The sequence below is a fragment of the Meriones unguiculatus genome, chromosome 6 (genome assembly GCF_030254825.1).
Source record: "Meriones unguiculatus strain TT.TT164.6M chromosome 6, Bangor_MerUng_6.1, whole genome shotgun sequence".
Classification (NCBI taxonomy): domain Eukaryota; kingdom Metazoa; phylum Chordata; class Mammalia; order Rodentia; family Muridae; genus Meriones; species Meriones unguiculatus.
The window spans coordinates 29,796,783-29,809,637 of NC_083354.1; the positions used below are offsets into that span (position 1 = coordinate 29,796,783).

Genomic DNA, 12,855 nt, shown 5'->3' on the forward strand with positions numbered 1-12,855 from the left:
TCTCCACCCACTTCTCTGCAAAAATCACCTCTGCTCTGGGTCCCTGTCTGTTTGTCTCCAGGATGTATCTCTTTGCTTTGCCTAAATTGTCCCTGCATGTCTGATTTGGGTGAGCTAGGTGTTATAAACCAAATGAAATTGCCCCAGTGGGTCAAAAGAAGAACAAGTCAGCCCGTGGCATTTCAACATTCCCGCCACCTGAGTGTCAGCTCTGGAAGGGTGGAGGTGTTGTGTTTTCCCGTTGCACAGCAGTGCCACGCATATAGTATTATCATCAGTAAGGGTTTGAGGAAGAGGAAACGTGATCCTTTCCCCGAGCTCTGAAGTCCACACCCGGGGCCAAGGAGGGGCGCCTTCCCTGCCGAGGCTCGGTAGGGTGGGGCTCGCCTTTCCCCACTCACCAGCCTCGCCCCTCTGGCGCACGTTAATGAGATTAGCAATTAAAAGGCGGGCAAGCGGTGGTGGCCAGAGGCCAGGCCCTGACAGAGGGCCAGCAGCCGGACATGGAGAAAGCGCGGCCTCAGTGGGGCAACCCCCTGCAGTTCTTACTCGCCTGCGTCTCCTACGCCGTGGGCCTGGGCAATGTGTGGCGTTTCCCCTACCTGTGCCAGATGTACGGCGGAGGTGAGTGCGGACGCGCGGGTAGCAGAAGGTGCCTGGCAGCAGAGTGGTGGCGAGGCTCTGTCCCGAGCGCCCCAGCTCAGGAAAGTGCGTGGTCTCACACGCTGCAAAGGCGAGTGGTCCTTACGACAGTCCAGAACGCCAAGGCACGGGGCTTTTCCTATGATTCTGCCTGGCGGTTCTGAGCCGGAGCTGTGGCTCCAGCAGGCGCTGGGAAGCGGCGAGGAGCCTGCGTCCCTTGGGAGGACAGGTGCGTCACCCACAGAGGTACAAAAGTAAGAAGTGCATTGCTTAACAGAACTTGCCATGCAACTTGCAGATCCGAAATTTAAGTCTCTGACCACAAGTTGGAACACAAGTCAAAAGGATCGTGAGCTATTTCTTGAAATTTTCTTAATAAAAAAAGATCGGTTTGTAGCTGTGAAGACTTCTTTTGGGCTTGGAATCACAGAAGGAAAAAAAAATTCTATGTCTGGAGAATTTGTTTCTTGGTTCTGCTGTTGTTTTTATAAGTGTTTCCTCTGAGCCAGAGGGGAAGCTAGGGTGGGACAGAGCACCTCACTCTGCACTCACTTAACGGTGCCAAGAGCTGGGAACTCCTGGGACTCCTTCCGAAGTCCAACCACCCTTCTGGGGGCAGAATGGCATGAAGGAAGTAAGCCTTGGCATTAAAAAAAAATCCCTTTTCAATTCTGCTTTCTAAAACCTCATCTAAAGGAAAAATCAGTATGCCAACAGAGACAGAAAATATGTTCAAAATCTCTTAATAAGATCAAAATGTTAGAAACTTTCTAAGTCTTCAAAAAGGGAATTGGTTCAATAAATTGTAGAGCACCCACTTACTGGTGTGCTTGACAGCCATAAAGGTAAGGTTTTAATAAGATTTTAGCTTATTGTTTTTGTCCTATGATAAATGAAAGAAGTCAGATTCAAAACTGTGCAACATTTTTAAGCAGTTGTGCTTAAAACTGTACAGAGAAAAGAGAAGAAAAATATTTTAAAGTGTTAACAATAGTTCTCTTTGGGGCTCTTGTTTACCTAATAGCGTGTGTGTGTGTGTGTGTGTGTGTGTGTGTGTGTGTGTACATGTACATGGGGGAAGAGAGAGCGATCTATTCAGCACTTTTTTCTCACCACCAAGACAGTGAAAGACATTAAATTAGTATATTACAGAATTTAACCTGTTTAAGAAAATCCAACCCTCCCTCCTCCAGTCACTCTAGCCAGATCAAAATCAACTCAACAAAAGGTTAATCTATAGCTTTAAAGAAAAAACAGTGCATTCTGAATTCTCTGGCTCCTTTATTTTAATTTGAAGTGTTCAAGTGCTCTATGTGGAGAGGACATGTGCCATCACATACTTCTAATCCTTCATAACTGGCTTTGGAAATAATTATTTGTTAGAGGCAGATTGTCACATCTTTGTGTGCTTGCTATACCTGCCTTCATACCTTTATCCTGGGTTCACAGTTCCCAACCACCAGGCCAGGTAAACCACACCGTCACATAACTGCTTAATCCCTGTTTATAGAGGCGCCATCACCTGAACAGCCTTCAAGTGGCACAAGCGAGGCTCCGTGGTTTTGAAGTTGAATATGCGTGGGGAGACCTTCAAGATACTAGAAGGAGCCAGAGGGGATCCTGGGCCTGGTGCAGTTGCTGAGCTGGGAAGGCAGGTGGCTAGGGGCTGGGGCTGAGGGTGGAGCAGATGAATGGATTAGTGTGGAGCAAGTGGGAGGGGGTAACTGCAAGTTAGACAAATAGCAAATGTGTCCAGAACAAAATCTAAACTGTTTTTCCTGGCACAGTAGACATTTGGCCATTTCTTGGCTGATGTTTCCACTTCGTTCTGTGCAGTTCATCTTTGGCCCAGTCCCTAAGCTCTTCCATGCCTCAACTAGCCACAAGTTCACATCCAACTACCTACTAGGTAGCTCCTCTCTGCCTTGTGCTGCTATTTACTTGGAGAGCTTCCGTGTTCCTCTCCCCTGCTGGTTTGACTGACTCTCTCTCTCTCTCTCTTTTTCTCTCTCTCTCATTTTTGTTTTTCAAGCCAGGGTTTCCATGTGTGTAGGCATGGCTTTCTAGACCAGGCTGGCCTCAAACTCACAGAGATCCACCTGCCTCTGCCTCCCAAGTCCTGGGATTACAGGGGTGTGCCACCGTGCTGGCCTTTCTGACTTTCTTTACCTGTGAAGTCAAATGAGCACTTGGTCACAAACACTGGGAGCTTTAGAATTTTTCTCTTACCCTGCTCACCCTGTCTCCCAGTGCAGTGAAGCCAGAGAAAGTGCTCCATGAAACTTACTGAATGAATAAGCAAGACCTTCAATAAAGAGCCCTAATTTCAAGCTGAGAAGATAGCTTAGTCGATAAAGCACTTGCTGTGCAGCCCTGAGGACAAAGTTTGGATCCTCAGAACCCAGGTAAACATCTTGCAGATAAGGGTCTGTACTCAGGAAGCAAAGACAAGGTCCTTAGAGCCAGCTGGGTAGCTGGACTAGCCTATCAGCAAACTCTGAGTTCAAGTAAGAGACCTTATCTCAGTAAATAAAGTGGAGACCGAAGAAGGAAAATATCCATCATCAACTTCAGACTCGCACTAATGAACACGCCCACACACAGAGGGGGATGCTGGTAGCACCCCCACCTCACTTTGGATCTGTAGTAGTCGACTGCCAACAAGTTATTAACATCACCCCCAAACCAAATGGTTTAAACTCAGTCTTAGCTTCCATGGTAAGGGTGAACTCCAGAGAAGTGCTTCTCAACCTGTGGGTCGCAGGTTTTTAACAAACTGCTATCTCCCAAGGTATTTATGTTATGATTTGAATCAATATCAGAATTACAGTATGAAGTAGCAACAAAGTAATTGTTATGGTTGGGGGTCCCTACAACATGAGGAACTATATGAAAGTTGAGAACCACTGCTCTAGAACCTAGAGACACAGATATAATCACAGCAGTCAATAAGCTTGTCTATAAACTGCCAAAATACCTCCCAGAATCAAACAGTTTAGAATCCTTTGTAAGGAGTTCTGTTGTGACTGTTCCCTTCAGGCGGCCCTAAACAAAGAATGTTAATTCTGAGGATTATGTCCCAGGTGTCACTTTTCTCTGCACAACTCTACCTGCCACCCCAACCCCTGCACCAAAGACAAAAAAGACAAAAAAAAAGATGATATAGAAACTTGAAAAAATCCCATTTTCAAAAAAGTCAGCAGACCAAAGTCTAAGGTGTTGATTCCTTCTGAAATGCAAATATACTGAATACCAATATTCAAAAACATATACCTAACAGCAGCTTATATGAATGTGTGTGTGTTCAAATGCATGTAAAAATGCATGCAAGAGAACAATTGTGTGGCTAGAGAAAGGAATATGGGTTCCCCTCTTAATTATTCTCTAGATATTTTTTTTAAAGAAAGGGGAAAATCAGAGCCCATCTGACTCTTTAGAGGGTCAATGTCATTCTCAAAGTTAATGTTCCATTCCTCTTCAAGCCCTCATTTCCCTCCAGAACAGGAAGTGAAGTGTTTTAGCCCCCTTAATTCTGCTAACCCGAATTACTCAAAATGTTACATGGATTTCCCCTCAGAGACCCAAAATCTGACATTTTATAAACAAGCCTGAGACTGATACTGCCAGTCTACAGACCATACATTGGAAGAAAGGTCAGGGTCATTCAAATGCCCCCATTATATCTGGGGCTAGGGACTTGGCCTACCATGCTGGGTCCTAAGTCATAGCATTTGCTTTCCATCCTGGTATAAACACCCCACTGTGGCTGGCTCCAGAATGCCACATAGTCCCAGGATGCAAGCCTGAAAAGAGGTGAAGACTGCTAGCTGTGTGAGCTGCTCTGGGAGCGCCTGTCTACTGGAGTCAGGGATTATGGTGATCATGGCTCAAACCAACATCCAGCCTGGGCATGGTGCACACCGAAGTGTCCAGAAGTGGACGGTGCACACTTAGAGTAGGTGCATGCACATTCTGGCTGTGTCTTGTACTGTTTCTATAGTTCTCAGTGGAACAGGACCTGGGTGTCAGAGGACGGGCATTAAGCCTGTTGCTAGCACCTACAATTTCCAAAATGAGCTTCATGTGGTAGGCCCTAAAAGTTGTCTTCTGGGCCATAGAGGACCCCTCAGCTGCCCTTCACCATGTTTCCAGCGTCAGTCTTAGTGACAGCCTACTCCACTGGGTTTCTGGCACACGTCTGTCAGCCATGCTGTAGAATGTTTTCTACAGATGTTCAGATCAGGCTTCACAGCACTCCTAAGCTTGACCCTGTTTGTTACAGAGGAAAAACATTCCCAGAGAAGCAAAGGTAGCTTCAGGAGAAATAACTGAGACTCAAACGATCCCAATCTCCAAATGGGACTTTCTCTAGCACTCTGTAGCTTCTGTATAAACACAGAACTTGCTGTTGTTCTTTCAGTCAGGGCTTCAGATGGACATCGGAGGAGCCTGGCCAAGAACTTGGTTATCTGTGTTCTCCTTTTAAGAGTCCCATGTCCCTTTCATTCCAGTTTCTTCTCTATTTCTGTCCTTCTCTGAGTACACACAACAATGTCTGATGTCCTCCTCTTCTCTGTACTTCACTTTCTCATCCTTCCCTGCAAACCTCCTCCTCAAATCTAAACATTCCAGGCAGCCCTCCTAGGCTTAGCCCTACTAAGTCATCCCTTCTCTGTGGCGATGGATCTCACGCCACAGTGGAAAGTGCCAAAGACCAGCTTCCATATCGCAGAGTAAACTGAGGCAGGACACAGATAGGCAGCTAGCTGCTATCACCCAGCAGACTTTCTCTGAAGGTAAAAAGGTTGATTCTCCAGGCTGGAATGGATTGTTACTGAAGGGGACTTCCACTGATGGTGGCAATCATAGGCCAGAACTGATTGTAAATGGCAGAGGGCCAGAGTTGATGACTCCTGGCATGGGATGCTACTGATGTTAGTAACTAGAGAAAAGAAAAGAAGGAGAAAATAGACCTTGCTCATGCATGTATGTACACACACATACGTGTGTGCATGCAAAGCAAAACAAGCTCCAATGAACAAGTCCAACAAGCTTCAACTGTTATTGGATGGATGGAGCAAACTTCAAAGGGGCTCCAGCCAATTTACATACATACACATATACAATTGTGCATACTGGGTGGGTGGACCAAACTTCAACAGGCTCTAACAACTTTTTTTTTCTCCCACAGCTTATATATCCCAGCAAAATCTTTCAAGCAGTATAAAAATTACAATGTGATTACATTCTATTTTTCTTTAAGTGAACAATTACAATGAGTATGTGTAAGAAAAACATGTTTCCAATACCTTCATGTGATCAAATGTTTTATATATTATGGGTGAGAAAAATATAAAAAATAAATTATTCCCAAGAACCCAGAAACATTTATAACTAAGCAACTTGTTACAGATTAGCAAAGTGTAAACAAGCAAGGTAAATTTTCAGCCAGTTTCTCTTTACTGGCAGCTCTCAGTTTGCGGTTACAAAGAAATACTCAATTATCTTAAGATGTAATCTTATAAAGATTTTAAAAGAATCACATCTCTGAACTTTTATATAAAAAACAGTCATTTCTACTTTAAATCCTCTAGGTGAACATCTGCTAATTAATAATTTTATTAAATCAGGAAGCTGAGGACAAAAATGGGTACAAGAAATTAATCACCTTGAAGCCCAGCTTCAGTGAGAGAGTCTCATCAGCTAGTGCTAATTGGGGCTCAAAAGCCTCTAGATCAGCTATGAAGATGGTGCTTTTCTGAACTTCAAATTGTTCCCAAAGATTTTCTACCTCAGAGCCACTAGCAAAAACATCGTTACCTAACCTTCCTAAACAATCTATTTTTCCAAATGTTTCCTAAAGGTAGTGGTCATTGCTGACAATCTACATCTCTTAAGTTCTTTCCAAGGGTGGTGCCTGAGTCATGAATATGTTCGGCAACAATGAGTGCCAGTGATGCTGCCCAGTGAGAGGCTGGAGCCCCGTAGCGTGTTCATGCAACTCAGATATGAGGGAAGGGGTGACTGAAGGGCCACAGCAGGGTGATGCTCCATAACAGCATAAAGTCCTCAGGACACGTAGTCCTTGGGCTCTGCCTCCAGAGGTACGCCGTGCTAACCACTCTAGAGTGCTTGCTGTTCCTCCTGCACAGCCTCTGACAGGAGAGGATAAATGAAAAGACTCAGTGTCCATGTGTTGGTAGAAAAACCTCCATTCATTGCATGAATCATTATCAGCTGTAAATATGTATATGTACATATATATGTGCATGCATGCATTCCCAGTGTCCTACCCCAGACTGAGTTAGACTAGGTATGAGCCTAAAGAGTTTTAAAACTTCCCCACTCCATTCTTTACAGCCTGTAAGCACTGTCTTATATTTTGTTTTAAGCAGTAAGGGGCATAAAACAATTAAAAATGAAAAATATAAACCTATTCACTTAGGCCATTCCATAGTCATTGATTATCAGCCACAAAGTAGAACTTACATTATGGGGGAACCAGCAGTGATGGAGACTACACTGGGGCAGGAAGGGAGCAAATGTGAACCATCCTATGCACAGAGCAGGTGGAGCTGTCACAGAGGCTGTTTACTGAAAAAACCGAAGAAGGACTTGATGCATGAGGAAGTCTAGAAAGCCTCTAGCAATGGCATCATTAAATGAGAGAGAGTGAAGGATAAACTACTCCAAGCAGACTAAACTGTGCAAAAGGCACAGAGAGCATACATCTGAGGGGAATGATCATAAACTCCAGGTGGCTGTGATACATGAAGCAGAGACCAAGGCAATGGTAGGAAAGGTGAGAGGGGGTGAAGAAGCAGTCAGCAGTCAGGGCCCTCAACGGCCCTGGTCCACAGGCTGAAGAAGAACTTCACTTTTCACTCGAGGGCAAGGCCAGAGCTAAGCCAGAGAATGGTGCGGTCATCACTATGACCAGGATGGTGGCCAGGGATATACTGTGTAGTGGATGAAGGGGAGGATGTTGCCAGAGAGGTATATAAAAAGGACTAGGAGAGATTCTGGAAGCTTTAGATAAGGTGGTCATGGAGAATAAGAGTGTCTTCAATTTCCCTCACCTGTGCTTTTGCTCTTAGTTTCTAAAACATGGACCTGAGTCAACCCCAATGGAAATTTCTAGAGTAAAGTGAAGTAGGAAAGGGAAAGAGAATGAAGAAGTAGGACGGGGTCATTGAGCAGAACAGTGGTTCTTCAAGTGGTCCCCATCACAGCAAGCTGCAGGGTCATCTAGCATATGCTTCTTTTTTTTTTTTTCATTAATTACACTTTACTCACTTTGTATCCCCCCCGTGGTTCCCTCCCTCCTCCCGTCCCAATCCCTCCCTTCCTCCACCCTCTGCATACATGCCCCTCCCCAAGTCCACTGATAGGGGAGGTCTTCTTTTCCTTCCTTCTGATCCTAGTGAATTAGGTCTCATCAGGAGTGGCTGCATTGTCTTCTTCTGTGGCCTGGTAATGCTACTTCCCCCTCAGGGGGAGGTAATTAAAGAGCAGGCCAATCAGTTCATGTCAGAGACAGTCCCTGTTCCTATTACAATGGAACCCACTCGGATACTGAACTGCCATGGCTACATTTGTGCAGGGGTTCTAGGTTATCTCCATGCATAGTCCCTGGTTGGAATAGCAGTCTCAGGAAAGACCCCTGTGCTCAGTTTTTGTTTTTGTTTTTTATTCTGTTGCTCTCCTTGTGGAGTTCCTGTCCTCTCCAGATCTTACTGTTTCCCACTTCTTTCCTAAGATTCCCTGCACTCTGCCCAAAGGTTGCCCATAAGTCTCAGTATCTACAGTGATAGTCTACAGGGCAGAGCTTTTCAGAGGCCCTCTGTGTCAGGCTCCTGATTTGTTCCCTCTTTTCTCCTTCTTTTGATGGATGGCAAAGCCTCTTTGCCTTTCTGGATAGGAATTGAGCATTTTAGCAAGAGTCCTCCCTCTTGATTAGTTTCTTTAGGTGTACAGATTTTAGTATGTTTATCCTATATTATATGTCTATATGAGTGAGTATATACTGTGTGCATCTTTCTGCTTCTGGGATAGCTCACTCAGGATGATCTTTTCCAGATCCCACCATTTACCTGCAAATTTCATGATTTCCTTGTTTTTTATTGCTGAGTAATATTCCACTGTGTAGATATACCACAATTTGTGCATCCATTCCTCCACTGAAGGGCATCTGGGCTGTTTCCAGCTTCTGGCTATTACAAATAAGGCTGCTATGAACATGGTTGAGCAAATGTCCTTTTTGTGTACTTGAGAATCTTTTGGATATATGCCTAGGAGTGGTATAGCTGGATCTTGAGGAAGCGCTATTCCTAGTTGTCTGAGAAAGCACCAGATTGCTTTCCAGAGTGGTTATACAAGTTTACATTCCCACCAACAGTGTAGGAGGGTTCCCCTTTCTCCACAACCTCTCCAGTGTGTATTGTCTCTTGAGTTTTTGATCTTAGCCATTCTGATGGGTGTAAAGTGAAATCTTAGGGTCATTTTGATTTGCATTTTTCTGATGGCTAATGAGGTTGAGCATTTCTTTAAGTGTTTCTCTGCCATTCAATTTTTGACAAAGATGCCAAATCCATTCAATGGAAAAAAGACAGCACCTTCAACAAATGGTGCTGGTCTAACTGGAAGTCTACATGTAGAAAAATGCAAATAGATCCATACTTATCACCCTGCACAAAACTAAAGTCCAAGTGGATCAAAGACCTCAACATAAAACTAGACACACTAAACCGCTTAGAAGAAAAAGTGGGGAATACCCTTGAACTCATTGGCACAGAAGACAACTTCCTGAACAGAACACCAACAGCACAGGCTCTAAGAGCAACAATCAATAAATGGGACCTCATGAAACTGAAAAGCTTCTGTAAAGCAAAGGACACTGTCCTCAGTACAAAACGACATCCTACAGATTGGGAAAAGATCTTCACCAACCCTTTATCTGACAGAGGACTCATATCCAGTATATATAAAGAACTGAAGTTAAACAGCAAAAAAAATCAAGTAATCCAATTTAAAAATGGGGTACAGAGCTAAACAGAGAATTCTCAATAGCATATGCTTCTGAAATCAAGAAAGTTCATGCCTCAAGAAGGAGATCAGGTTCCTGGATGCTTGCTTTGTGGGTTTTGTAGAGGACACAGGTATGTGAGTGGAGGGAGACCAAGAGCCTGTCAGTTGTTAGCTTTGGGTTTTCTATCTCTTTTTTTGAGTCTCAAAGAGGTAGAACACAAATGGCTTGGCCCTAGGGATAAATGTCACACATAAAAGAATCTTCCAGTGAGATTCTTGGGTTTAGCAGATAGGATAATGCTGTGATAATTATACAGATAATAATTGCATGTTCCAGAATAACTTATTGTATGAGTAGAAATTCTGAAAAATAGAGAAATATGTGAGCAATAAAATAGAAAATTGGGGTTTAGATATATAGCCTTAGTAGTAAGACATTTACCTAGCAAAAATAAGACCCTAGGTTGAATCCTTAGTACAAAAACAAAAAAACAAACAATAGTAACAAAACCCCTGAAATTCCACCACCCAGAGATAATAAGTATTTTTATTTAAAAAATTAGAACCACATTTTAATGTCATTTGATGTTTTGCTCTTAAAATTAATCTAGCCTAGGGGCCAGCAAAATGGTTCAGTGAGTAAAGGCTCTTGCTTCCAAGCCTGACGACTTGAGTTCAATCTCCAGAACCGCATGATGGAAAGAGAGAGCCAATTCCCGCACATTATCCTCTGACCTTTGCATGTGACTTCTATACACGTCTTGGCATATGTGAGTGCTCCTATCATACAGAAACATAGAGAGACAGAGACAGGAGAGAGAGAGAGATAGACACAGAGAGAGAGAGAGAGAGCACCTAGCCAGACATGACAAATGACAGCACACAGGTAGTTAAGGCAGAGAAATTTTGAGTTCAAGACCAGCCTATGATATGTAGTGAAATCCAGTAGAGGAAGAAGAGGAAGAAGAAAAAGAAAAAAGGAAGAAAAAGGAAAGAAAGGAAGAAACAATGAAGGGAAAATCTATTATAATCATTATCAAAGTCATGTCATATTCTTAAAAAAATAGCTTTATAGCACTCCATTTATAGAGGTAACACATTTACCATTTTCCATCTGCGGAACCTAATTGCTTTAAAGTTTGACCCTTTATTATTGAGTCAAAATAATTGACTCAATAGCGGAGGAGTTGGTCCATTTATAATCACTATCAGACTATATTAGCTATTATTTTATTCATGTTTTATGCTACATTGCTGTTTATTTTATTCTCTTATGAAATATATTTGCAGCTGTGTGCTGTGATGCACACCTATAATCCCAGCACTGGGGGAAGCAGAGGCAGGCAAACTCTATGAGATCGAGGCCAGCCTAGTCTACAAAGTAAGTCCAGGACAGCCAAGGTTACACAGAGAAACCCTGTCTCAAAAAATTTATATGTATGTATATATATATATATATATATATATATATACATATTCTTTTTTCTCTTAAATGATTACAATTAAATTCTGATATTGCTCTACTAATAGTTAATTCAAATGTTTGAAAAAATATTTATTTCCTCCATCAGTATCAGAAATGAAATGCTATGTTTGATATCATCCTATGGAATTTATATTTTTAACACATTGACATTCCATTTTATATTGTTATAACTGAATATTACCAAGTGAGTGATTTATAAAGCATAAGTGCGTGTTTAGCTCATGAATCTGAAGGCTGGACACTTTGACTATGATGCCTCTATAGGCTTCTTTTTGCATTGCTATTTCAACACAAAGATAACTTTAGGAAAGAAGAGTTCGTTTGGCTCACAGCTTTAGGTACAATCTGTCCTAGCAGTGACAGCAGCAGAGCATGAAAGCTGCTGTTTTCCCTGCTACCACCACCACTCTCACATCTATTTTCATCTCTACACACACACACACACACACACACACACACACACTCGATTGCTCCTTACCCTATATTTTAATTTTTAAAAACACTTATTTTAACTTTATGTGTATGAGAGTTTTGTCTACACGTATGCCTGTGTACCGTGTATATGCCTGGTACCCAAGAAGGGCAGAAGAGGGTGTTGAATTCCCTGAAACAGGAGTTACAGATAGTTGTTAGCTACCTTGCAAGAGCAGCCAGTGCTCTTAACCCTGAGTCATATCTCCAGCCCATATAACTTATTTTTTCGGACTGAGCTTACTGAGCCTGAAGCTCATCAATCCCGTCAGACGATCTGGCCAGCAAGCCCCAGGAGTTACAGTCTTCTGTCTCAGTACAGGGATGGTGTTGGGATCAAAACCCAGGTCTTCATATTTGAAGGACAAGAACTTAACTGACTCACTAACCCTCATCCCAAAACTCTAGCTCACTGAATGGTACCCCCATATTTAAGGTATGTCTTCCCTTCCAAATTAAATATTTTGGAAACATCCTCACTGGCACAGAGGTGTGCTCCTACAATGACTCTAAATGTAATCACATTAACAATGAAGACCGAGCATCATAGTGTGGTTCACTCAGCATCTGGTGAGGCATCATGTTGCTATAACATGACAAAGGAGCTTGTGTGTTAAAACAGAGCAATTGTGCCCAGAAAAATTTGCTTTCTTTCAAAGCAACTTTATCCATATGTTCCATTAATTCATTAATCCAGAGCCCCCATGACCCAATCATCTCTCCTAGGTGCCACTTCTACATATCATTACCATGTGAGTTAAGGACTTAAGTTTCCAACACATGAACCTTGAGGGACACTTTCAAACACAGCATACTTTTCCTTTTTTCTCCTTTCCTTACCCCATTCTACTTAGCACATTTTAAAAATATAGTCTGGTATTCATATGTGTAATAGCAATGATTTTACTGTTAATAACACATTTTCATATGCATGAATTCCTTTTATCTTTATATATATTCTTTTATATTATATTGTTACATTATTCCAATGAAATCAACAGGTTTTGGGTTTTGTTTTTTGTTTTTTTTTTCTTTTTTAGGAGGGCGGGGGAGGCTTGAGACAGGGTTTCTCTGTGTAGCCCTGGTTGTCCTCCTGGAACTCAGTCTCTAGCTCACAGAGATCTGCCTGTTTCTTTTACCTGAGTTCTGGGATTAAAGGCATGTGCCATTACTACCTAGCTACTTTTTAATCTTTATGAAAACTTTTTTTCCTGCGCTGTTCTTCATTG

At 42.6% G+C, this 12,855-nt stretch overlaps 1 protein-coding gene across 3 annotated transcripts in view; it reads left to right on the top strand.

Annotated features, from left to right (window-relative positions):
- Positions 1 to 424: 424 nt before the first annotated feature.
- Positions 425 to 12,855, top strand: part of LOC110554132 (sodium- and chloride-dependent transporter XTRP3) — a 41,300-nt gene continuing 28,869 nt past the window's right edge. For 2 of the 3 annotated variants that reach the window (XM_060384986.1, XM_060384987.1), the window contains exon 1: positions 451 to 624. In XM_060384986.1, coding sequence (XP_060240969.1) covers positions 583 to 624 — 42 coding nt within the window. In that variant the 5' untranslated portion in view covers positions 451 to 582. Of the gene's footprint in view, positions 625 to 12,855 lie in introns of all 3 variants that reach the window. The other variant, XM_060384985.1, reaches the window with a different exon arrangement.